The sequence below is a fragment of the Halichoeres trimaculatus genome, unplaced genomic scaffold (genome assembly GCF_033239565.1).
Source record: "Halichoeres trimaculatus isolate MK-OKI-2021-1 unplaced genomic scaffold, fHalTri1.1 fHalTri1_scaffold_18, whole genome shotgun sequence".
Lineage (NCBI taxonomy): Eukaryota > Metazoa > Chordata > Actinopteri > Labriformes > Labridae > Halichoeres > Halichoeres trimaculatus.
In genome coordinates, this window is record NW_027437196.1 from 11568821 (window position 1) to 11594901 (window position 26081).

The 26081-nt window shown below is 42.2% G+C and overlaps 1 protein-coding gene across 12 annotated transcripts in view; it reads left to right on the forward strand.

The window, feature by feature from the left end:
• The window catches only part of kiaa1217 (KIAA1217 ortholog), a 153484-nt gene that overhangs the window by 73562 nt on the left and 53841 nt on the right, over positions 1-26081 (forward strand). For 10 of the 12 annotated variants that reach the window (XM_074693250.1, XM_074693252.1, XM_074693245.1 and 7 more), the window contains exon 2: positions 20809-21095. In XM_074693250.1, the coding sequence (XP_074549351.1) occupies positions 20809-21095 (287 nt within the window). Of the gene's footprint in view, positions 1-19234; positions 19312-20808; positions 21096-23806; positions 23969-26081 lie in introns of those variants that run through there. The other 2 variants (XM_074693251.1, XM_074693254.1) reach the window with 2 other exon arrangements.

Sequence of the window (26081 nt, forward strand, 5' to 3'; positions counted from 1 at the left end):
AAGAGCCGGGAACAGATCAAATGATGGATCACAGTTGAAGCTAATGAATAACAGAGGAACTCCTGTGAATAGTTGTGAAATGTGATTGTCATTTTCAGTGGGTGTGAAGCAGCAGTGTTTGATTTCAGACAACACTACCCTGGAAGATTTACACACTGCTCTTGTAAGTACAGAGTGTACGTGGTGTACTTTGTGAGGACTTCATGTGCACATCCCTGGTTCCACATGAAAAGATGAAGGGCCAATGCAGAAATGCTACAAACTGCCATTTTCAGAAACATAGGAAAACACATACACACAAAGCCAAATAAGCTGATTTTTTTTACAAACATTAACATTTTTTCATCATTGTTAAAAAAAGTGATAGGGTCTAAATAGTTCATTTCTCTATCTCTATCTACACTAAACTTTAATTATTTGCCCATATAAGGGCGTGGCTGACTTGACTGACAGGCTGGAACCCTGTACCTGTCTTTGAAGAGGCCAAAGTCCCACCTCTTTTCTTCATCTTAACTAGAACAAAGCTAGTTCAGTTTTAAAACTCATATTCAGACACTGTTGTTGTTTGCTTTTTTAGGTCATATGGAGGCATCAGGATTAGTTTCAGCCTATGCCAAAAATTCCTGCTGGGAGTTTAAAATGCATACGTAAATAAATGAATGAGCCGAGAGTTTTACTTTGGTGCAGCAATAACATTGTGATCCCCCTGAGGAAAAGATGTTTATACTCCCCATCCTTTCATAACCACTACCTTATAAGTAGACTTTCTTTCTCTTAAAAGGAGTTACCTCACAAAATTTTCCTCTATTGCATCTATGGGAACGATGATACTTGCTTGAAAGAGTTGGTAGCAAAGAGGCAGAATAACACATAAGGAACGGAAATACATTTTGACAACACACTAAATGAATTAAAACTTTGGCGTGACCTGATGAGACGATGCCTTTTCAGCCTCTTTGCTCCACATCTTCAGGCCCAGACTTCATCGCTGTGCTGATGAGTTATTCCGCCTCAGGCTCCTCTCACAGTAATGAAAGCCATCTTGTAAAATCTGACATTTTCGATCATGGGAGAAATCTTTTACCACGCTGCTAAACCTGAGTACTATGAATGGGCTGTGTGGTGATGCCAGTGTTAATAAAACCTTAACATGTTCCAAGTGTAGAAATATTCACGGTATATTTTAGCAGCCTCTCTGGCTGAAGATCATTACAAGTCTCAGGTATTTTCCATATTACTGGCCTGGAAGTGACGCGCTCTTGTTGGAGTTTTAACACATGTGGAGAAACTTTATATTTTAAAGCTTGTCTTCACAGATAATATCTGTATTAAGGGGCAGTCACATGGTTAAGCAGTCTATCATTACATGTTCCATAAATGGGGCAAAAGTATAGCCAGTAATTGGTTTGCCTAGATTTTCCATTCCTCCAAAGATCCCACTCTCCCCCAAAATTTAAGGCCGCAGAACATTCCATGAAGTTCTGAACATTTCCAGGATTTCTCATAATGGCAGGAAGAGAGGGAAACAGCCCCTTCTCATTCACCCACACACCCAGCACAGATCCGTCTCCTGTGTCCCTTTATCACCTTTTCTTAGCACTTTGTTTCAAAGTTTCCTTCCTGCCAGGTTTTCCTTTCACAACTGAGTGTATCCTCCCCGGCAGCACAACAACAATGCCCTGCTTCATTTCAGCTCTCCAAGATCTGAGACCGCTGGAGCCAATGAGCTGCCAGGCACATGCTAAAGCCATTAGGTGGTGGATGACGGTGGTTAGCCACAGAGGCATCACAAAATAACCTTCTCACTGCGTACATAATGAACCAGAGGGAAGGACTGGGGACTATGTGTGTGTATATGTGTGTGTGCGGACATGTTGCCTGTCTGACCAGTGGACTGCAGTCATAAAGTAAGGTGTTTAAAAGGATTAATGTGCCTCATATGCTTGGACACAAGGCTGTTAACACCTGAGTAATCGATAGACAAGTGGACAGCCAATACAGTAGTACAACAGTAAGCATGATGCACTGAGATCTGGTCCCTAAGGCCACATTTAAAGGTGGTTCAGGACAAATCTCCCCACATTCATATGGAAGTGTGTTCACACATTTGCTCTTGTTCATATTCTCTGTTTTTAAGACATCGATAAAATCTGATTTGAAGTTAAATCCTCTCTGATTTAGCGTTTAAGGTATTGGTCATAAGGTTGTGCTGGCTCTTCCCTAAATGGATGAATCGACTCATCCAGACTTAATCAAGACTTCTCCCACCTAGCCCCACTTGAAAAATATTTGTTTGTATCTGAGTCGGACCATGTGTGAACACAGCAGGTAGTAGTCCTAAACATTAACCGCAGGCTGTGAGTGGGTAGTGTGATGACGTCATTCGTACAGGGTGCAGTTTTGCTGCTTTGCAGGTTGCCTCTATTGATGTCCATGTAGAAGTACTCCTGTTCCTGCATGCCCTACCTTCCTTCTTAAGCTTAAAATGGTATATAATATTTTAGAGTGTTTTCATTACGAATGCTTTCCTGCTGTGAAGTACATGTGGGAACAGCATGTTCCTGAAAATTTGAATTCCATACCATTTTTTTTCTCTAACCTGGCTGTTATTAGGTATAGGTATTATTTCTGTTGTAAAAATGGGCATTTAAAATGGGACTGAATAGTGTTTCATGGCCCTTGTGGGCACCCTCAAGTGGATACGTGAAGAACTACAGTTGTTAGTGCTGTTAGCACTTACCCTAGAGTTCATTTTACAACTTGTTTTAAATGTGGTGTGGCGTGTGTACAATTTTCACTCTTTTTTTTTTTAACTCTGTTTTGGTCTCCACCAGTAAAAGACATTCTGTCCATCCATTCTTAGTTCTGAGATCTGAGATCCTTTGGATACAAGGCAAATGGTGGAATACTGTTGGTCAACTAATTTTGTTTACTATGTGCTTTGTAAGTGAAATCTTACTTTCAGTGTCTCTGTTGCTCTGTTTTGGTCTCCTCCACCTCCTGAGATAAGTAGTTTTTGGGTTAGCTGTTATATGCTCTGTATGTTTACTACCTGGTAGCTCAACCACAGTCTTTGGAATCCATGATAGTAAACTCGAGTCAAAATGTCAAAACAAGCTGAAAGACCCTTAATGAATTTTTCCTGTAGCTGATGGGAACTACTGAGTCTGATATAACTACAGGTGACCCTTTTCACTTTTTATTTAATCATTTGATCAGTTGTTGACATAAAAATATTGATTACAGGGGCTCTGAAGCAGTGAATATAGATGTCCCTGTAATAAGACGCCGCTATCTGTGTCATCCCCTCGTAAATCTCCATAATCCAGGCTGTTAAATGCCCTGAGATTATCTAGAAAATCTGTTATCTGTCTTTATCTCTGTTTAACACTCACATTTACTCACATATTGAAAGTCAAGAAATGTCTTTAACCTAAACTGAATGTCTTTGGTCTCTTGGAGGAAGACCACATAGTAAAACTCCAACAGGCCAGCAGATCAAATCCTCCAACCGTCTAGCTTTGAAGCACCACTGTACCGCCCACATATTAAGAAATCAGTTCATATCACTGTCTGTTCGAGCTTTCTGCAAATTTGGCTAAACGCTGCTCTGAATCTCCTCAGGCAGACAGATCTCAGCTATGGTTGAGGAGGCTTTTTATTATTAGACTCAGACACATCCCATTTGGTCTCTCAGTCAGCCTCAGACAGTTTGATGGAGGACTCTCGGCGGAGCTGGAGGATGACTTAATTACAGTCAGTATCTCCGGCTGAATTCACTGGGAGGGCATTCATAATGTATGTCTTACTTAGCATCAGTGTGCCCCAGTTTTGACCAGAAACCGTGACGGAGCTATGAGGTTGAGTTTCTGGAGATATGAAGCTTACAGGGTTTTTACAATTATTGATTGAAATCAGGTTGTTAGTTATGGACTAATACTGTCTCCTGTTTGCAGCACAAATTGGTATTTCCCAACATTCGATCGATGAATGTTGAATTTTTACTGTCTTTTTGCTCTGTTTTGGTCTCCTCCACTGGTGCCTAAATTACTGGGACCTAAATGTGTCCATCTTTTTTGTTGAATGTAATACAGATTTACCAGGTGAAAAACACTTCCTTTGGCAGCAATCCGGATAAGGGGGATAAGTGCAGTTTCAGGCCCCGAAAAACAAAACAATTAGCTTAAAGGTGCTAAAAAAAAAAAAAAAAAGAATTTGGGGGTCTGGGAAATCTCTCTTGAGCCCCATTTCCACCAAGCAGTCCAGTTTGCGTTTCCACAGCCAACTATGCCCCCTCATGGTAGGCAGTGTGTAAGGCTGATGCTGATAGCCGTGTCAGTTACGCAATAGTGTGACACCGTAGCTGCACGACACAGTGTAGCCCACTAATAAATCTAACGAAGAAGAAAAACACGGTACAGTCAACAAAGAGTAACAATCAAAGACATCCAGCAATTCTTCTTCTTTGTGATTGGCATGTGGCTCCTTGTTACGAAGCGCAATCAAGCTTTGTTTCATAGAAGGCTGTGTGCCACAAGGAGAAATACAGCTGCCGCCGCGTGTTAAGTGACAAATCTTTTGATCAATCAATGAACGAACTGCAGTGTTGTAGCTCCACCTTCTGGGATCAGATTGGTAGGTCTGGCACCCCAATGAAAGGGCACCAAAAAGCGGGTCAGTTCGTCTTGGCTCTGTGGGGATCTGTCCCAGGATTAATCAGTGGAAACCATAGACTGTATAAAACATGGACGTAGTCTCCCTGTTGCACCCGACTATTTCTAAAACGGAAAATGTGTATAGCTATTGGCTGCCCGTCAGTCATGTGTCCTGAGCTGTGCCTTTGTTTGGGCGAGCTCGCAATCTTAATACCCTCTGAACCGCCGAGTTAGAAAAAAATTAACCCCCCGTACAGTGTGTGTTGATAAAATTAGCGATTCAGACAGGAGACGTTGTTTGAACGAGGCAGTAAATAGGTCAATTTCTGCTTTAAAAAACAACTTTTTTTGTCTTGGTGTGTATGTGACTCCTGGTACTTCTGGAGCCAGCCTCAAGTGGACACTTGAGAAACAACAGATTTTAGCACCTCCACATTGTCTCATATTCTTAGACTAGGGGTTGCCGCTTGGTGGAAATGCCACAAAATACATGCCGTACCGAGACGGACTGCACTGAACCACTTGGTGGAAACGGGGCTTTGGATTCTTCTTAGCCATAGTCTGTATTTGAAAGTAAACCATCTGGTTTGTTTGGAAACGACCTTTCTAAAGCCTTTGAGGCTGTCGCCATCTTTTTTTGGAGCCGGAATAGTCTAAACTTAGAAAAGCTTCTTATTTTGTCCAACAAAAGTAGAACAATTTGCGTTTAGTGGAAAGGAGCTTAAGAGGAAGTGTGTTTTGTTCTGTAGACCCAGTAGAGCGATTGAATTCTTACTTCATTTTGCTGTGTTGAGCTTCAATTTGTTAGCATGTTGTCATGAGCCTGAGCCAGCAACTTGCATCTGCATCACCGAGGGGAAAATCTGTTCTTGGTTGCCTTCCAGAGACGACCCAAAGATTCTCTTTGCTCTGCAAAAAGAATAAATGAAAAGAGTTTCTATGAAGCAGCTGCACACTTCACTTCTGATGACTCTTCCTTCGACTGTCAGTTCTCTGACTCCCAGGAAGTGAAGGACACACAAGATTTTCCTAAATTCTCCGCTTTGAAGGGTCTTTACTGCACTGCAGCTGCTGGTCTGTGTGTTCCCAGCATGTACGCAGTTCAGTACAGTATCATTTCCATTGGGGTAATGTGTCACACAGTATGTCGCAGTAAGCTGGATTCTGTGCTGCTTTGATCAGGGTAGAGTCCCCCTCACTAATCCGCTTGAGCTCTGGATGTTTGCCCAGGACACATATGTACACACACAAACACACACACACACATACACACACTCACAATCTCTCTCTCTCAAATTGTGATTAAAAAACAGATGTAAAAGCCGAGCCAAAAAGATGAAATGGTCGAAATAAATCAGATGGGAGCAAACTGACATAACACTTGGATGTGGGGCTACATATTTGCGTATGCTTGTGTTTCCTGTGCCACTTTTTCTGGGTTAGCTATGTCATTACACTCGCTGGGTTTTATAAATCTACTTTTACAGAATTATGCTTTAATGACATCATCCCCACTTGGGCTTTTTACACCCTTTCTCACACCTTTCCTAATCACTGCTTTAAATTCTAATTACAGCTGCAGGACACAGACAGGATTAAAAAACATAAATGCTCTTCTTCTGTCATCTCTTCTCCACATCTCTCTAGGATTCTTTCATAAGCTCTTAACAGCTCTGGGCCTCAACCGCAAATCTTGCTAATAAACAGGTGTGAAAAAGATTTTTATCAGGATGTAGCTGATGAGCGGAAAAGGGAAGCAGAGAGGAAAGAAGACGGAGGGGAAAAGAGAAGACAGCATGGAAAGAGAGGGAAAAAGGGGGGGGCTACTTGAGTGTCTGTCACGGCCCTGCCTGCATTACATCACTGAGATGCTTCGGCACTGATGACATCGTCAGGTTTGGGAGGGAGACGGACCCAAGGGATGATGTCATTAATAACCAATCAGAGAACTCCTGGTTTGGTATAGTCTGGCCAGCTCCTGGAGCTGTAAGAGTAGGATCTCAGAAATTATCTTTTCCCTCCCCTTGAGGAGCTTTTGTGCTGGAGTTATTTTTAGACTAAAACAAATATCATTCAGACCTGCTCCTGCATCCGTCACAGAGCGGAGAGTAAGCCTTGCAATGTCAATATTAGACAGCTAACGTTTGGCTAACGCCATGACACATGAAGGAGCTGCTTCGTGTCAATCCACAAGAGCAGAACAGTACTTGACAGTGACTAAAAAGGTAGTTTAAAGCTTTGATGGTTTTATTTGAGGCTGGTGCATTTGTCTTTCCCAACTAAGATACGAGTGCTCTACACATTTATTTGAGTTGACAACATTTTTCTGCTTCTTTTTTAGCCCAAATTTGAAAAACTAAAGTATGAGGAGGCAGGTAGAGAGTCACTGTAGGTGCCACCTAGCTGTAAAAACTATAGACTGTAAAATAAAATGGATGTCATCTTGCTTGGCTCGAAGTGAGGTCGCCACACAAACTGCTGCCCCTAGTGGCTGGCTGCAGTATAGGTCAAAAAATCTTTCTCTCCAGTCATTCCATATGGGCTGTGGTCAAACTTTAAAGAATGAATACGCCTCGTAGAAATGTTTGTCACGTCCGATTGTTGTCTGAATTTGGTTGCCTTGTATTCAAGTTCTATTTTTTTCTGAAGAGATTACCGTAGTTATAAGAGGTTAAAAAACGAGGTCTTATGTCACGTTTAACGATGACTGGCAGCTGCCGTTCTTGTGTATTTTTTGGGGGGGACAGGAAAATATGTCAGAAGGTAGAGTCAAGAAGTGATTAGACTCTTTGAAGAAAAAGAAAAATTATTATTTTTGTCACCCGACTTCACTCAGATTCTCCCAGAATCCCTCACAGTATTAATTGCGCAGTCTCTGGCTGCACATCCGCTACCAATGGCTGCGCCTGTGACAGGGGTATTTTGGCTTCAAAACCATACAATGGTAAATGGTGGAGCCAGGCTGTCCATTATGGTAAATACACATATTGTCACATTTAAAGACATCTTACATGTGACCTTTCACGGACAAGGTAGCTAGCTGTTGTCAGTAGTTCTTGTTTGTCTTTTTATGGTAGTTTTATAACTTTTATTTCACACGTCAACAATATCTTAAATAGTACAAAAAACATATTGAACAGTTTTTCTTTTAAATACTTTCCTATTTTGCTTATCCTATGAAACAGAAAGAACATGGACCTGATGTCACACATCTGTTACCGAAGTGACATTTTCCCAAAAATACTGGAAATGCTAAATTAAGCCAGATTATGAACGACCTAGAAAGAAGGAATGGGGTAAAGCTGTAGTGAACAGTAACGACAAACCTTGCCAGGCAGTTCAACCCATATGTGAATGTGTACACTTTTGTATTAAATTCATCAAGAGTTTTTAAAGAAATCTTGTGGGGATGCATAAATAAAATAGGTACACACAGCCTAAACTTTCTTTCTCTAACCAGGCTGTAAAAATGATTCTTTCTGTTGTAATTGTCATTTTAAAATGGAACCTAATGGCATTTCCTTAACTTTTGCAGCCTGCCTCAAGTGGTCACTTAAGGAACTGCAGTTTTACATATTTTTGCTTAACCTTAAATTTTCAGCACTCGAGGCCTCTGACAACAGGTAACCTTAGTGTGTATTTTTTAAACCTGTTTTTTTTTTTTTTGCATGAGTGATCATTTTTCACTCTTTTTTAATCTCAGTTTTGGTCACCACCAATGAAACATTATACTATCCATACAATGTGCTACTTATCCTCTTTACAAAAGAAAAACAGACAAATACATAATCCGATTTTCTAGCTGCAATGCATATGGAAGCCTATTTTTATAGTCTTGCTGTTTTGGTCTCATCCGCCTCCTGACAGTGTCTCTGTTAAGCTGTTAAATGCTCCGCTATGTTTACCAGCTGGTTGCTTTAATTTTAAATGATGCTAAGGTATTGTGCGTTGCATTATCACAGAAAAAAAGTTGTTACCTGTAAGTAAACACCAACTGTAAGAATGTTAAGAATGTTCCGGTCAGGTCAAAACAACAAGCTGAAAGACCCTAAATTGTTTTCTCCTTTTAGCTCAGGGGAACTGCTGAGTATGAAATAACCACAGGTGACCCTTTTCATTTTTTTACGCAGCCATTTGATCAACTGTTAATATAAAAATATTGATTACAGAAGCTTCAACACTGTGACTTTAGGTGTCTCTGTAATAGGTTTCCACTGTCTGTTGCATCCCCTCTTAAATCTTCATAATCCAGGCTGTTAAATTACAGTACAGGGTCTAATAACACAAGGGGACAATATGATGCCGGGTTACTGTTTTATGTACAGTGTAATATCAATCACCGGCTCTATTGTGCAGTTCAAATTAAACTCCTCTGCTATCCATACACCCCGTGACCTGATCTCCACATGGCTGCCCATTACAGCCCCTCTGTGGTGAAACTATTAAACTTTGCAAACTCTAACTTTCCCTCCCTCCCTTTCTCTCTCATGGGAAAGCTGCAACATTTACGTCGCCGCAACCTCAGTGTAATAAAGCCAGTGTTGTTTCTTCTCCTGCGTCCCCTCGGGTTGATCACCTGAATTCTTATGATTGAATTCCCCTCTGAAACATTTACGTAAACCTGCTTTTGTGTGCGTCTTAAGTAACCTCAGAGTATTAAAATTCATATTTTACATACAGCCTTGAGGGGAGAGGATGCACTTAGCCTGCACTGTTATGCTTAATGCACATTTTTAGCTTTCCTCATCCCCTGCTTTGAGATGGTTTGTTCAAGCCGTAGCGCAATCTCAAACCTCCCAGCTCCCTTTGATACACTCCAGCCTCTGACCCACATATACACACATCTATAGGCACACGGCTAACACACACACACACACACACACATACAGGTCTCACAGATTAAGACCAGGACAGAGGCTTCACTGTTCAGCAATCCCCCCACTCGAGGAGGCCCATTTCACATCCCTCCACCACCTGCATCACTTATCACCTCTGCAAAGCTGCATGGAGCAGCTTCATCAGCCTCTCTGACACACAGATGTGCGTTTCACAATCACACATCTTTGTTTTCATTCCTCATGTCACACAATGAATCAACTGAGACTGCATTTTATATACCGCTCCACACTTTTATTTCATGGCACGCCTGAGCTGTATGGCATTAATAGCTTTTAAGTTTACACTGGTTCCACAGCGCGAGCATGCAGAGAGGAAGAGGATAGAGCAGGAGATGCACACTGCAGAGAAGGGAGGCAGTGAGGAACACATGATTGACTGGCTGGCAAAAAAAAAAAAAATAGAAGTGGGGCCATAAGCTGCTTATCGCTATGAAGAGAGTCAATTGCAGCGCAATCACTTTTTAATAAACTTGTGAGAGAGCACGCATATTCAAAGACATTTAAATGGAAGCCATGTGCAGGCTGAACGCGTAGTTAACCCGCTGCTGCACCAGAGTTGCTTCAATTTAGCTGCAATTTCTCTCCTTCATCTTTCTGTGCATCTGTTTAGAAATTCTCACGAAAGGCCTTTTTCAGTATTTTAAGCCTATTTGTGCACGCTAAGATGTATCAGTTTTCCTTCTTTTTGTTGCAGTCCCTCTTGTAACATCCTGCAGGCTGACGGACAGTCTGCAGCAGAACAGATGTCCACAGTGAAATTATGATCACATGGTCAGAGTTCAGCACTGAGATGATTGTGTCCTCTGCATGCACAGACTTTGAGGATCACTTCCCCCCTTAAGGAAGGAATGGCATATTAGGTCCACATTGCCAGAACTGCTGAAGTCTGCGCGAGGAACATTATGCTCTGTATTTTTGTTTGAAGACTTTTTAGAGAGGTGATGATTCAACTTTATGGCCCAGAGGCTGTAGTTTGTGGTGCTGCCGGTTTATATTGCGTGTTGCTGAGTGGTTGTTGTAGCATCATATATAAATATAAATATATATTATCTCTTTTACTGGTGAAGGTGCACTCAATAAAGTGAGGGAATAATCTTTGGAACAGAGAGAAATGGCAGCTTATTAAAACGTCGACTTTTGATGACTTTCATTCAGGGCAAACACAGTGAAACCAAGACAATAGGCCAAGATTATTGTTCAGTTCCATAAAACCTCTGAATAATTAAAATTACCTACATTAAAAGCATCCTCTGAATAATAACATTAATAAGACAATGAATTATAAATGCACATTTAAAAGTCAACAACATTAGCCCAATCACAACGTCCACCTTGAAGGTGAGGTCTGCTGGAATTTCTGTTACTTGTTGTAAACACAATATTCAAACTCCTTCTCCTTGGATCAGTGCCAACAGCAGTGCACACCAACAGCTCCCAGTCATGACTATGTGAACACATTTAACAGCCCAGCAACCACCTGTAGCATTACATTTCTAAGTAGGACCAGACTTGGCATGTTAGCACAAGCTAACCACGGGTGTTTCACACATACATGCTCAGCAGAAAGCCAACTCGTATCGCTCTTCATCCTGTGCTGTGCTCCAAGTTCCTCCCCTACACCGCTTGCTCTCTGTCCAGACACGTCCCAAAACAACCAAAACATCAACATACAGGCTGATGAGAGGGTTCGAGGCAGACACAGACACTGATGCACATGTATAGAGGCCCAGAAGTGACAACGGAATCTACCTTTAAAGCATTAAGGCTCAAAACTCTTGACTAATGAGTGCTCAATTTCATGCTTGCTTTGCGTGAATTTTGTGTTTTTTTCTTCAACCTCCATTGAATGCTTCTTTAATATACAGCATAATATTAAATGCATGGGGCTGGACAATCAGAATCTTGTCGTAACCATATTCTTAATGAACTTTGGGCAAGTCACACAGTTTAGACTGCAAAAAAATGCGTTAACTAGGATGAAGTCCACATTAAAGGCCTCACACAGTTAATTTGACTGTAGAACTCAGAGCACTACTAAAACTTAAGACTAAGCAAGTGCGTATGTTTCATTTCTATTACAAAATGTATAACAGATTTAAAATGAGCCTCATTTACCTGAGTGATCTGGAAAAGTGTTGTATTTCAAGACATTAAGGGACAAATGTAAGGCCTGAATTTTGTTAAAAGAGTGAAAAAACAATGGGTAAAAAATTACTTGTCTATTTTCCCAATTAGGACTCTTTCTTTACTTGAAAAAACATGACAAGCAAATTTGTGTTACTCCAGTGGAAGTTTCTTTTTTTTTTAACTTTATAAGTAATGTATGTGTCATTTTTGTCTTTTAATATCTTGATTTCAGACATTTGATTTTTTTTTGGACTTGTCAGATGAATGTGGATCTTATTGACTCTGAAAATGTGTTTCAATTAGAAATAAGGCAGAAACACTTGCTTGGATTTCAGTTTTTGTTGTGTATTTAGTGAGAATGTGCGTCAAAGTCTGTGAGTCTGTGAATGCAGAGGTCAGGAGCAGGGAGGTCAGTGTATCATGAAGCATGGAGGCCTGAGGTTTCAATACTATAACAGAAGAAAGTCATCCAAATTGATAAAGATGTAGGTTAGGTTCCTTAAAAATCATGTTCTTTGCAGTTATATATTTTTTATTTGAGAGGAAAGTTTGGTCTGGATCTCATCAGGAGGCCAATACAGTGTATCCGATTCCACTGTCAAAAATCTTCCTTTACAGGGGAAAAAAAAAGCTTGAAACTCCTCCTTTGTGGCTCCTGGGTGGATGTCCTCCACCCATTTGCAGCTGTCCTCACTGTATCGCCCTCCCTCCCCCTTAGGACACCACCGGCCCTCGATGTTGGCCTAGAGATTGTTGTCACGGGAGACCAGCAGACATGTGAGCCAGTGGCTGGGCTGACTTACACCTACTCTGGCTTCGGGTTAATGAAGTGTACACACTGCTGGGGCTTACTGGCAAACACATGTGGGTTTGTGTGCGCACACACACACACACACACACACACACACACACACATGATTGCACTTAGACACACTAACAAACACAGCGGCTCATTAAGCAGCACTTAGTGTCCCTGTTAATAAATGACGAGGGAAATATTCTCCAGCTTATTTCCTCGTGCAAGAAGAGGAGATGCACAAACTTCCTTTAGATTTTCTCTTTCACACTCTCACACTATATTAACCTTCTGATCATTGCACAACACGCCTGGAGCATGTTCAACAGCACCCCCTGGTGCGGCTTAAGTGTAGTGCAGCTCAAAAGGAGCATCAGCTCGTTTGGCAGGCAGTGGGAGGTGATGTGCTCGGGATTGATCGGGCGCTGTTGTGTGTGTCAGAGAGTGGAGAGCAGTCAGAGACACTGTGTTTGTGCTGATGAGTGCAGACAGCCAATAAACAGAGCTGTTTGTTTGAGTTGTCCTCAGGCTGTCTGAGAGGGGAGTACCAGAGCTAACAGGCCTCCGCTCTCACATCTTCTCTGCTTGTTTGTTTATTTTTTAGGAGGGATGAGAGAGAAGGAGGAGAGCAAATTTACTGATATGCTGAAAGTTTGATATGATTTGACGCAGTAACTCCACTTACAAAGACTCAGAGTTGTCCATTCGCTTAGAAGAGTATTACCTTTTCACTCAAGTTAAAGATCTACAAGTCGAACCCGCTGTGAATAAGCAATTCCACTCGGAGATAAAGCAGCAGTAAAATCAATTTGCCACACTTCATTGAGTGCAGCCGCAGTAAAGAGTCTTACTTAAATATGCCTGGAGTCTCCTGGCTGATTGTTATGTACAGTCTTTAACCTTTTATTTTGCAACAATAAGCTGTCAAATGATCTGCTGCTCCATAACTGTTTTGATATCACATCCGCTCACCCCCCAACACTGCTGCTATTCTCAGCGCCGACACCCACGCTCACACAGCACACCACATGTCTGTAACTCATATCTTTTGGCGTGCTGCCTGTCAGGTTGGCAGCCTTGTCTGTTTATAAGGTTTCACCCGAGCGGAGAGTCTGGACAGGCCTGTGAATCCATCTCCCACACACACACACACACACATACACATTCGCACACATTCATACTGTACTTACCGCTGTTACACACATGCATCTTAATTGTCAGGAGCATTGCAATCAGTGTGTGTACCGCAGAGCTGCTACGGGTGTCTGCACGTCTGAGCTGAGACAGATGTTGCAGTGGTCTAAGCTAACAGGGTGGAGACCGCTGGTCATTAACAGCAGCATGGCAGCTGGGGGATGTCTCATTAGGAGAGAATAGATAGAAGGAACAGTGAGGATGTAGAGAAAGCAAAAGATGTGAGGAAAAACAGGAAAATAGCTGATGGAGGCAATGACTCCCCAGAGTCTGGTTTTGTTCAAGGTTTCTGCCTGATATGAAAAAGATTTATCTCAGAATGGGGATGGGCATTTCAAGCAAAACTACTGTTGGAAAGGCAAAAATAAAATGTTGTAGTGAGTATTGATACGGGCAAGACATAGAATAACAACACCCTGACCTCACAACTCAAAAAATCATCCCTAGGAATAAAACAAAGCAGCTCTGATTCCTAACTATGGGAAGGATCACTTCAGGGCGTTTATTTGTAGAGGATTTCACATGTTGACAGTCGTCTTTGAATTTAGCCTAAGGCTAATTGAGAAAGGAATCTATTTTCTTCCCCTTTTAAGAAACCACTTTTACAAACTCTTTGTCTGATTGTGAGCCCAATTTAAAAAGTGTCGACATGATTGAATGTGTTTTTGTGACGCTGGCATGCAAAGCCTGAAACAAACCCCAGAGAGGTGGTCTGATATTCTGTGTATGTGAGAGTTAGCATATCTCTGTACATTTCTGTTTGAATGTTGTGTGGAAAAATGCTGCATTGTGGGGATTTATTCAAGAGCGGGTGTAGGTTACCAGCATGAAAAGACTGGAATCTATCAAATTAACAGCTGATCCGCTGCTCTTTTCCCTCACTGTGAGGGGGTCACCTACTTAGACTCACACTCACACTTTAGCCTGTTACTGTAGCCTGGCATGGTCAGTGTGCAGCCAGAGCTGGTTGTGGGCGGAAGAAAGTAACGTGATCGTGAAGGGCACAGAGTCAGGTGCTGGTCAGCCGGACTGGTGGGAAAACAAAGGTTCTTTAGCAGTGAGACACAGCAGGGTGGGAAAATATGTAGCCTGCACAGTTTTTAGACTCTTTTGAAGCCAAAATTCTGATTTAGGTCTTAAAAACATACCAAGGTTAAAAAAATCTTTTGTAGCTGTTTCATGCTATGCTATTAAGGATAAGCCTTCAGCAAGCATCTTTCCTCTTCACTGCAAAAGTGGCTTGCTCCATCAGTAAGTCTATGAAGCTAGGCAAACAAGCTAACAATCAGAGCGTTCAAAAATATTCACAACACGACCAATATGTACATATTTGGGCAAACTAGCAAGCATAGCAGTTAAAAAGCTTACAACACAAGTGTTAGCGTCCTACAATTTTCTATTGGTGCAGAAATGAAAGTTAGCTTAAGTGTCATACTAAACTGTTACTGCTTTAGAACAAAGACAAGCATCCCTCCCACTAGCAGATCATTTAAGGCTATGCTAACTTAGCATACTTACAAGCTTTCACCAAGAGTTTTCAAATAAATTCACAAAGTCTGTAAAACTAGTCTTAGCATATTACTGCTAGCTACTAATTTTGTTTATTTATAAAGAGACCAGTTACTATCCTGAAATGTTACTACGTGAATCATTGAACCAGGGTTAGTTTAAAGCTAGTTTATGTGAAGTGTTAGCTTACATTTGACAACATCCACAAGTCAAACATAACCTGAATGTTATAAAACATAGACCAAGAGTAGTGGTTGCTACTTATTTATATGGAATGCATTTTGAGCTAATGCTAGCTAGCCTCTGCTAATTCTGCATTAACTACTGCAATCCAGTTGTTATGATATTTCAAGAGAAATAGAACATGTTGATCCAGAAAGCAGAAAATCCAAGAATTATAAAGGATTTTTTTTGTTGACTCTTGAGTGACTTCCACAAATTCTAAATCTGAGTTTCTTTGGAGCCTAACATTAAGTTGCATGTTGCTAGCATAGATTGAGATCATGAAATGTCTCTCTCTTGTCAGCACACTGACAGCATTTCAAAACAGTTTCAGTCACAGTAATAGTCCACATTACTTGGACGTGAGTAGACATTACTGCAGTGTAATAGAAGCCTAATTCTTTCCTTGCATATTTAAATAAGATCCATTTGTTCGCTAGGCTCAGTTCCACATGGACGGATCATCTGATATCCAGACTCTGATAACTTCTACATAATGAAAATACTGTCACACACTCCACAGTGGTCCAGTGCTGTTATGTGTCCACATTATGCATGGCTTCCTGTGAGTCCTGCTTTTATCGCACACAACAGGGCTTTGTATCTGTCTGCATGCTTATGGGACAGTAATGGTAGAGGAGAGTGGGAGTGCGCTCAGGGATACATTCCTCCATAAATAAGTGACAACCAGAGTGTAACTGCACACAGCGGGAGGCCCTGCTCCTTGTAAGACCCTGGGTGTTCATGGGCAAGTGTTTCATGTCTTTCAGCTGAGAGGACCATCATTTACTCAACAGCGCTGGCAGCTGTGAAAGAGAGGGCGGCATTCTTAAGGGATTGGGGCGAAACACAATTCACTCGCAGGTCCCTTCTGGCACTTGAAGAAAGAGGTCAGTTTTTGGCCTGGATCGCTGACAGTAAAAGTGCAGCAAAGGCAGGTTGTTCAAACCACAGGATGTAATTGTTGGTTTGGAGGAGGTGCTTTAACTATGAGTTTGGGTTTGCAAAGGCTGACCCGGTGGTTGTGATGATGTGTGTCCTTGTCAAGAATTTTGACACCAGCTGCTGTGGTGAAGATAAAAAGTGAGAATTTTCACAGGCGTTTCGTCTTTTTCACTTTATTTGACAAACTTTGAAACAATTCAGGCGCTTAAAGAAAATTAGCTCCATCAGCTATGAATTCCGGTAAAATAAGTTTCCTTGCTTCTGTCCAGCAACTCCTAAGCAGAAATTGATCACAAGTGGATGAAATTGTTCTTCTTCCTGTTATGCTATAGCTGTTTCCCTCACCATCTGCTCATATAGCTGATGAGCTGAACACAACATGCTCAGTCCTGTTCTCAGGGGGTTATCACAGAGTTCTGGATAAAATATTGGAAACCATTTTATGCAGGAGCAGAGGGGGCAGTTGAGGTAAAGTTTTTCCAGCAAAAAATGCAACATTTCTTTTGAGATAATTCAAGTCCACCTTAACAGCCATCTTTGTTGGAGTTTTTTGGCAATAATGCTAGCTGTTACTTGGATTGTGTGATTTACAATTAAAAAACAATAAAATCTGGTAACAGACTGATCAGTCAATTATTGACGCTGGATAACAACTATGATGAGGATACAATAGGAAGAACTGATAAGGTAGGGTTACAGCAGCGGGCAAGAATCCAGAGCAACCTGTGAGATAAGGGAGCTCAAGATATCCCTAGAAGATGTTTAGTTGTGAATACTACTGAAGATGTGTAGATTCATATTTAGTGGCTTCAATGCACCAATGATGAGTCTCTCTTTGTTTATGTTGGACTGTAAAACCTCAAACCTGTTGATTCCTGGCCCAGCTCTGCTCATAATGTTGGTTTGTTGTTTTAGTCAAGCTAAATACGATCTGGTGTTGACATGGTTTATTATATTTTATTTTGAAGTCCCGAGATGTTTTAATGTGGCTTTCAGTGAACAGCTACCTGTCCCGCTTGATCTGCTTCTTACAAAATGATGCATCGTTGCTCTGTCATCTGGCAAATATAAAAGTCATGTAAACTGCTGTAGCTGAGATGCAGCTGGAATGCAACAAAGCAGTTACCGTTGGCCAATAGCAGCATGATAAAGCTCAGGTCCAAGCTTGAGCCAGCTCTAACAATCAGCTCTGTCAAAAAAGGAAACTTTTAAGCCTACTCCTAAAAGTAGATTGGGATTTTCTTGCACCTAAGCCCTGACTGGTACATAATTCCAAAGGAGAGAAGTCTGATAACTCAAAGCTCTACCTCCCATACTACCTTTGGGTACGGTAAGTGAACCTGAACTTTGGGAGTGTAATGTTCAGATGGTGACAGAGTGATTGAGAAGTTCAGCAGTCTCTATAGAAGCACAAGTCAAGTCTGCTCTAAGCTTGAGCCATTCCTAACCACATCATTATCAAGCAGGAATGTTCTAAGCCTATTCTATAAAGTAGAATGGCCTCCTCGTTTAGGGTCTGCCCCCCAGACCCTGACTGGGAAATGATCCCAAAAGGGAAGAGCCTGATCACTCAAGGCTCTACCTCCCATAATACCTTTTAGGTGCCACATGCAGGCCTGTATTTTGGTAGCGTAATGATCCAGCCTTGAGGCCTCAGTTTGACGGCACTTGATTATTTAGAGCTTTACAGATGATAAAAAGGATTTTATAACCTATTCTTGGTTTGATGGGGAGCTGGAGCAGAGAAGCTAACATGGTGGAGATAAGTTCTCCTTCCTTTGTTCCAGTCAGAGTAATTGAAAACATGACCCTGTCCATTGACCAGTTTACTGTCTGCCAATTGTGGCTAAGTGCCTGAGCATGTGAGCGGGTGAAAGCAGACAGAAAGTGGGTGGGGAGCAGACTTGTCTCCATATGTTAGGCATTATCTGTCAGCTGCTGCATTGTGTTTGTTCATGCGCACACCACCACCACTACCACCACTTTCAATTACATGGCTCACAAACTAGGCCATTGATCCCCTCACGTTTTCCTGCAAAGGGATGTCAATTTGTGCTTTTTCTTTGCACATTTAGATCAGGTCACTTACATCAGCAGCTGCAGGAAGAAAAGATCTAAAGCAGACTATGAGCTCGCACACCCCCCTCTTCTTTTCTATATACAGACGTATATCCGTTACAGACGTGTTCCCACTGACATGTTTGCACAGTACATGAGGCTGGAGAGTGTGTTTGTCGACTGTCAGGCAAACAGGGCCAGTGTTGCTTCTCGTAAAAACCCAGAGAGCAGAAGTGAACACAAAGACTGTGGTGTCTCCTGTGTGGTTCCTAATTGGAAACAACACTGTGCCCACAGGAATGGTGCTCGTCTTCGTGTGTGTCGTGTTGATCGGATAACTCGATCACATATTAGTGTGGCTCAGAGCCGTTTGGATGTGGCTCAGAAGTAGGTTATGACACATTTGGATGCGTGCGAGTGTGTTGCGGGCCTCTCAGCGGGGACACAGTTAAACAAGAGACAGATTGCAGAGAAGTCCTGATGGGGAGCACACTGTGTGGTGCATGTTTGTACGCCTGCAGTTTGATTGACACCTGTTGGTCTCAGGGTGCAGTTTTAAGAGAGATGCTTCCTTTGCAATCCCCAGCTTTCTCCCACACATTGACATTCAGTGTGGGACCCCTGCACGCTAGCAGCAGAGCTTTTAGCCCGAGGGTGAGGGGCTAGTCGCTCTGTGTCCTGGAATGCAGTTGACTTTCTAAATCCCCACCAGTCTATCCTGGGGCTGCGGGGCAGGGCCTATCTCAAGCCCCCTTTTTCTTTTTTCTTCCATGTGAAGCTACGTCTGGAATCTCTAAGCAAGCCGATTCCCCTGGCCTCGCACTCATTCACCGTCACTGTTTGTGTGTGAGCGCAATGGAGGAAGAAATAGCAGATGAAGACAAAGATTGCTCACCCAGGGAGGAAGGTAATGAGCTCTCTGACATGCCGCACACACGTGTGTTTGGATCCTTTTGGAGGTTTGTGTCTGTGTTCTGTCTGCTGAGTGTAATTTAGTTAGCAGTGGGGAAACTGTTTATGAGTTAAAAATAGGTTTGGAAGTACATGAGACTACTGGGGCGCTGAACTTGAGCAGGGTGGGGGATTGAACTAATGGTACTCAATCATGACGCCCAACTTGCGAGTACATTTTTGCAATTATATCAGAAAAAAGGAGTGAAAGAAAAAGCTTGAAGGAAGGAGCGATCAGGAGTTGAATCATCACAGCTACTTGGCTTGTTTTCCTCTCTCCCAAGTTGCTGCGCTAGTTAAATATGAAGCTACTGCCGCCTCGGTCCCAACATGTCTTTGAGAGGGAAACACGAAATTCCTTTTTCATCTCCACCTCACAGCGAGCTCTCAAGCTTTCAAAGTAAAAGAAAAAAGGGGGAAGCCGCAGTAAACCACCCACCAAATAATGAAAAATCACTTGAAATATCCTCCTTCAACTATCGAGGAGCTGAACTCTGCGAGAGGCCCTTTATTTCTGCCATTACCCTCTGAAAGGTGCACATTACAGCTCTACCTGCCTGTCTGAAAAACAAGGCAGCAGATCAGCTGGCTTTATTGCTTCTTTACCCTCTGTTTTCACACTCCAGCAGCTCTCTTTGCTCCTGTCTTCTCCTCTTCCTTGCAGGATCTCCTTGTATAGTTTTCAGACCGACAGATTTTAATTGTGTTTCCCAGGATGTGATTGATTTAAAACGAGCAAGCAGAGTGCAGAGACGTTCATCTGCTTGAGCAGGCTGTGTTTATCTTATCCCCAAATCATCCCTTAGATCTTTTCTTTTATCGTTGAGGAAAGTATTTCTTTAATGTGATTATAACATCTCAGGCTGTGCTCAGCTGTTTCAAACTGTCATCAGAAATAGAAAGAGATATTTCTTGCCTATGTTTGAAGAAAAAAAAAGAATTTTGCAAGGCTCTGCATGTCCGAACAGATGCTCTGGATATTGTTTCCATGTTTATCTGTTTGAATCAACGGAAACCTTTTATTTCTCTCAAAAGGAAAAGCCAAAACAGCTGTTTCAGCTCACTGTTTCCATCACCAATATAGTGTCTGTCACATTAAATTGTGCCTTTATTGCTCAAATGTAAAACAGTATAAATATGAAATGAACTTGTGTGGCTGTGAATCAGACAGTGTTTATTCCTGCGTGCTCCTGGAGAGGATTTACACATCCTTTGCATATGAAGTCAGGCAGATTCCTTTTTCTTTTCTTGCTCCCTCCCTTTGAGAATGCAACGGTATTTTTTTTTGCCGTTCTGGCGAAGTATCAGGTCTCAGATGGTTGAATTCACCCTGACATGCCCTCTGTGTGAACTATGGAGGAATAACATGCACTCACGCACTTGTTGTTGATGTCAAAACAATCAGCCCTGCACATGTTGACCCCTTGTCTCCGTGTCCCCTCTGTCCCCTCAGAACAAACAAAAAGCAACCTGAAGGTAACCTCCCCGGAGGACGCCGAGCACGTAGGCCGCAGACAGGCCTCCCCAAATGGGACGCCTCCTTCCAGAGGGGACGCCAAAGGCAGCCGCACCGTCCCTCGAAGACACACGTTAGGGGGCGCCCGCGGCTCCCGAGAGATCCTGGCTATGCAGCCGTCAGACATGGACAAGAAGAGGGAAGCCTTCCTGGAACATCTGAAGCAGAAATACCCCCATCATGCCTCAGCGATCATGGGCCATCAGGAGAGGCTGCGAGAGCAGGTCAGTGGGTTTGGAGAGTCGTGACTGTGGAATCTTGTTGCTTTTATCAGTCTCATTATTGACTTTATCTCAGTGATGAATTTTATAACCTTATCTGAAACATAATCAGTCATTTCTTTGTGTTTCTGACCTGAAAACTTTTCCTTTAAATCTGGTAGCTTCCCACTTTATCCTAAAGAGTTTATTCGCTTTGTTTAAACTTTTGTCCATCTGCCAAACACCGATGGATGGACAAATCTACCAAGTTGCTTTCTTAAAATAAAATAAAAAATACAGGAATACGAAAGAAAATATGGCAATGTCACCCTTTATTGGCTGTAAAAGTGATAATGTTTTGTTTTTAGCCGATCCTTCTGCCGCAGAATGGCAATCATAGGCCACAACTGGCAATTTCAAATAAGGAAACAAACTCTTAATTTATACAGGAAGTACCCATGTTACCACCAAGGAGCGACATCCAGTTTGAAAATATGAAGCCTATGTGGAAGGGCTAAAAGTTCCAGTTTGTTGACAGTCCATGTGAAGCTGGTTCAAAAAACGGCTTGGGTCTGGAAAGCTCATTTCTTTGTCGGCGACTCAGCTGTGTAGAAGATATTAAGGTCACAAGTTTGCCCAATCAGATGCACAGCTCAGCTGACTGACAGGTCGGGCACCCTGTAGCTTTTAGTGAAGCTATAAGCTCAAGCCCTCCTCTCAAGTTAGCAATTCTGAAGTGGCCTCTTCCGGCGACAGGCTTCATTACTCTGCATCAGAAACAGATGGGTGATGTCACGGAGACTACATCCATTTAATGTAGTTTATGGTGTGAATGGCTTGCAACCCCCGCTTACAATTTTATAAGTAAACACCATACTGATTGTTCAGACTGTTCGGATGAAAAAAAGCTAATTATGACTAATATAACTGTTATCATCAACAAAACATAAACATAGTTATGATCCCTGCTGACCACAGTAAGACAACAACAAAACACATATCAACCACGTTTAGACCTGAAAAAATGTTATAGCTACCAACCATACTCAGTAATACTAATACTACAAAGAGGCGGGGCTTTGCTAGTAGAGAAATTAGCCTTTTTTTAACCAGGCTGTAAACATGTTTACTTTTGCTGTAAAAATCTGCTTTTTTTGTCATCGTGGTACAAAATCCTGGTGGTGGTGGGACACAACTAGTGCTGTCTGTGTGACTTAGCTGGAAGAGTTAGCCAAGGTGTCTGTTAGCCAAATATGTAGCTATAGCCAGCAATTTAGCTTCCCTTGTTAGCCTTGAATCTGGCTCCAGCTGGATGCAGGATGTAACATATTCTCTCTGTGTGTCCTGATATATGAATTTTGCTATTATTTTGTTTTGCATACGGATTACTGTTTGTCAGTTTTTGTCTGTGGATACAAAAGTTGTCAGGTTGTATCAAGATACAAATCCATGATCAACAACTGCAACCAGAAACTTGGCAACATGATTCAAGGGGCGTGTGTACTGCTGCTCTCTCTTTGCAAGAAGTCATTTTATTGATTTAACCTGTCTAATGTTGGCAGGTATGATGTATAGCATGAAGCTAGCTGGGTCTCTGTGATTTGTTTGAAGCTAACAGGCTGTCAATTAGCTATGATTTTGCTCATACACGAAAGTGGTGTCAATCTTCTCTTCCACTTCTTTGTGGAAATCAAACCGGTGCATTTACAAAATGTTAAACTGCTGCTTTAACAGGACAATAACAGTAAAACACGTCTGACAGCAGCTAATAAATAACTTTCATAACAACAGAATAAAAAGTGACCCTGTGAGTGCTTTTGTGTCCACTCTTGGAGTTGGAGGTATTTTTATTGTCCCTCACAGACTGAGGCAACAGCGCTACTCCAAAACAATTTCCTCTTTTTTTTTTCCTTTTTGTTTGCCGCAGGTTAAATGTGAAGTCTATCCCATAAATCTGCCTGTCAGGTTTCCCTCCCACAACGGGTGAGGTACATTGAGGCTTGTGTGAGTAGGTAGATGAAAACATGCGAACCACAAAGTGCTTTAAATTGTCCATACAGTCTGAGGATTGTTTGGATCACTATGATTGCACTTTGCTTATACTTTCTGACAGTTTGTGTAGAATACAGCTCTGTGTTGTTTGGAGGAAGGAGACCCAGAGGGGGTCACTAGGTGGCTCACCTGGTCATTGTGTGTTTGTTTGCCCTGGGTCAGAGGAGACAAAAGGGAGGGGCAAGCTTGCTTTTGTAGCCAAAACAATTGAAGTAATGGTGAGACTGGCACCGAGCCACAGGGGAGCTCCAGGCATTCTGCAAGAGGGATTTTGTGTGCTTTTTTCAGACCAGCCCACACGGCTCTACCTGCATGCAAAGTTAACCCTTTCCATGAGGTTCTTAAACCCAGCTCTCTGATCATGAAGTGTGTGGATTTGCATAGGTAATCAGAAGTCATGGTGTTGTGTTACAACAATCTTTTCATTTGGGAGTGTGTTATTTGTGTGATTATGCAATATTTGCCTCACTAAGTTAGAGACAGAGAAAAAAAGTGCATGTGGTGTTATTTTTCCCCCGTAGAGAGGAGAGGAGGGAAGAGTTTGTTGTGAAATGAAGGCAGTCAGACAGGTAAGATCGGCTCCGGATTTTGGGGTGGAGTCAGCGTTGCTATAGCGACTCATGATGTCACCGCTGGAGGGGTTCAGTTTACGTGTAGGTGCCTGCTGGAGCGGACAGGCTGGGAGCTGTGAGAGTGCAGGGAAGCTGCGATGGATCTGAAGACTGTCTGGAGGCATGGCTCTCTGCACAAGGAGTCCGCGGAGGAATAGAAACTAACTTTTTCTAGAAAAGGCGGAATAAACCGGTCACATCTGCGCTTTTTGAGCGGGGAGAAAGAGGGAAAAGGTAGGAAACTATCGAAATTCACTGCTCTTCTTCGCACTGGGTGAACTCTTAGACTTTCGAAACAGCATTCAAAAGCCCACCGAGGCATGCACTTTTGCGCTTTTACGCAAAGTAGGTCGTTGGTGCTGCAGGAGACACGAGTGCACCGAGCAGGTTGCAAGGTGCTGCAAACTTAGCGGGGAGAAAAAATGGAAGATGAAGTATTTGAGCGCGGCTGTGTCTAGTCTCCGCTTCAGTTTGAGCCTTAAGGTTGTTTTGCAAAATCACCTTCAGCTATCAGTAGTCCTAAAAGGCAGCCAATTATAATATGGAGCCGTGATTACAGAGCAAATTATTCGATGAATGAACGGTGACGGAAACGTGCCCGAGCTTGCACGAAGATGGTGTTATGACAGGTTGAGATATGGAAAAAGAAAATAATATTGTTACGCTGCTATTAATGCAAGTTTGTTGCTACGTCATTACGTCAGAGATAATGTTTTCAAACCAAATCTTTAAGATCTTATTTATTTATTTTAATAATTTGAGTGTTTGTGATTTTTTTTACATACTTTTGTAACTTTATTTTCCTTTTTTATTTATTTATTTTCCGCTGATTTTATCAAGTTCTGTCTGTTTTTATGCTTAATTCGCCGTCTCCCTCCTGACATGCATTTAAGCTTCTTGTTTCTTGGGTTATAAGCTTCTGTTGTTGCTTTAACAATGTATCCAGGGTTGCTGCTAGTTGTTGAAGTATAAAAAATATATACACTTTCAAGGCCCACTCTCATACTTTTGCAAGGTAACTGCAAGATGAAGCCTTTTTTTTATTTCCTGTGTATAGAAAACAAAGTTTTGAGTCATTCCAAGGTCATGGAGAATTAAGTTTGGAACTTACAAACCTCAATAAATTGGATTATCTGACAGTGCTTTTTCTGTAACAATTATTTTGTTTAATCTCAAGTCATCTGCTTCTTTAACTCCCTGAAGTTCTCCCATCACTTCTTGAGATGCTAAAATAAACATAGACAGATGTGATCTATTGATGCTCATTGTCAGTTTGTTAAGACGTGGCACTTTTAGACCGAGTTTTAACTCCCTCATACGTTATTCAGATTTGTGGAATGAGATTTGAGCGGTGACGGCTCCTCTTGAATATATCATGTCAGGGAAAAAGATAGAAGATACTGTCAAAGAACAGACGCGTTTGGGCATGAATTTTCAAGCTAATAAATGAAGCGCTTGAAACAGGAAAAAAAGATGATTGAAAGCCTTATTTATCATGATTTAATATTGGATGTGATGTGTCCTAATTTAGTGCTAATTTAAGAGAAGCAAAACAAAACAAAAATTACGCATTTATTGAAGCGTTTGTCATTTTTGCATCCCATGGAGGTATAATTATTCTGCTGAGAGGATAAAAAGCAAGAAAACAAGTCAAGCAGTGGTGATATTTGTGGTAGAGAGTGTGGGAAAAAGCACTCTCACATCGTGGTGGAGCGCTGACCTTACAGGAAAGGCAACATCAGTGGCAACCGTGCATGCCTCAGAGGTGACAAAGACATGTCTCCGGAGGTTTGAGTTACAAAGGCGGAGATTAATCAAGGTCAGGTAGAGGTTGGGAAGATGATACCGTGATAGTTTCAAGTGTGTGATGGGATGACCCAGCTCTACCCACCCACACACACCCACACTGACACACATGCAGACTTAAACTTATAAAAGGTACCCCTTGATTCTTCAGTCTGTGATCCTTAAATCCTCGACAAAAGCGAGAGGTTTAATTTCCTCCTCTCCTCATCAGGCCCCCCAAAGACCTGAATCCCACCCAAGGGAGATGAGATAACATCCCATTGGTTTGACCGCCACCCCTCTCCGTCTCTCACCAGAACAAACTGAACTGCTTGACCGATCACAGAATCACATACGCACACTGACTGAGTTCCCTCCTTCCTCCTGTGAGTCAGTGTCTGTGTGTGATGAGCTGTGACCTGTGAGGCCGTCTGTTTCCCCGCAGAGGGGACGAGCAGCCATGTTAGGACAGCTGTCTGCAGCTGTGGACAGGAGACGGACACATGGAAAGAGAGACAGACAGGTCCACTGCCACAAGCTGTGATAATCCTCAGGCTGCTGA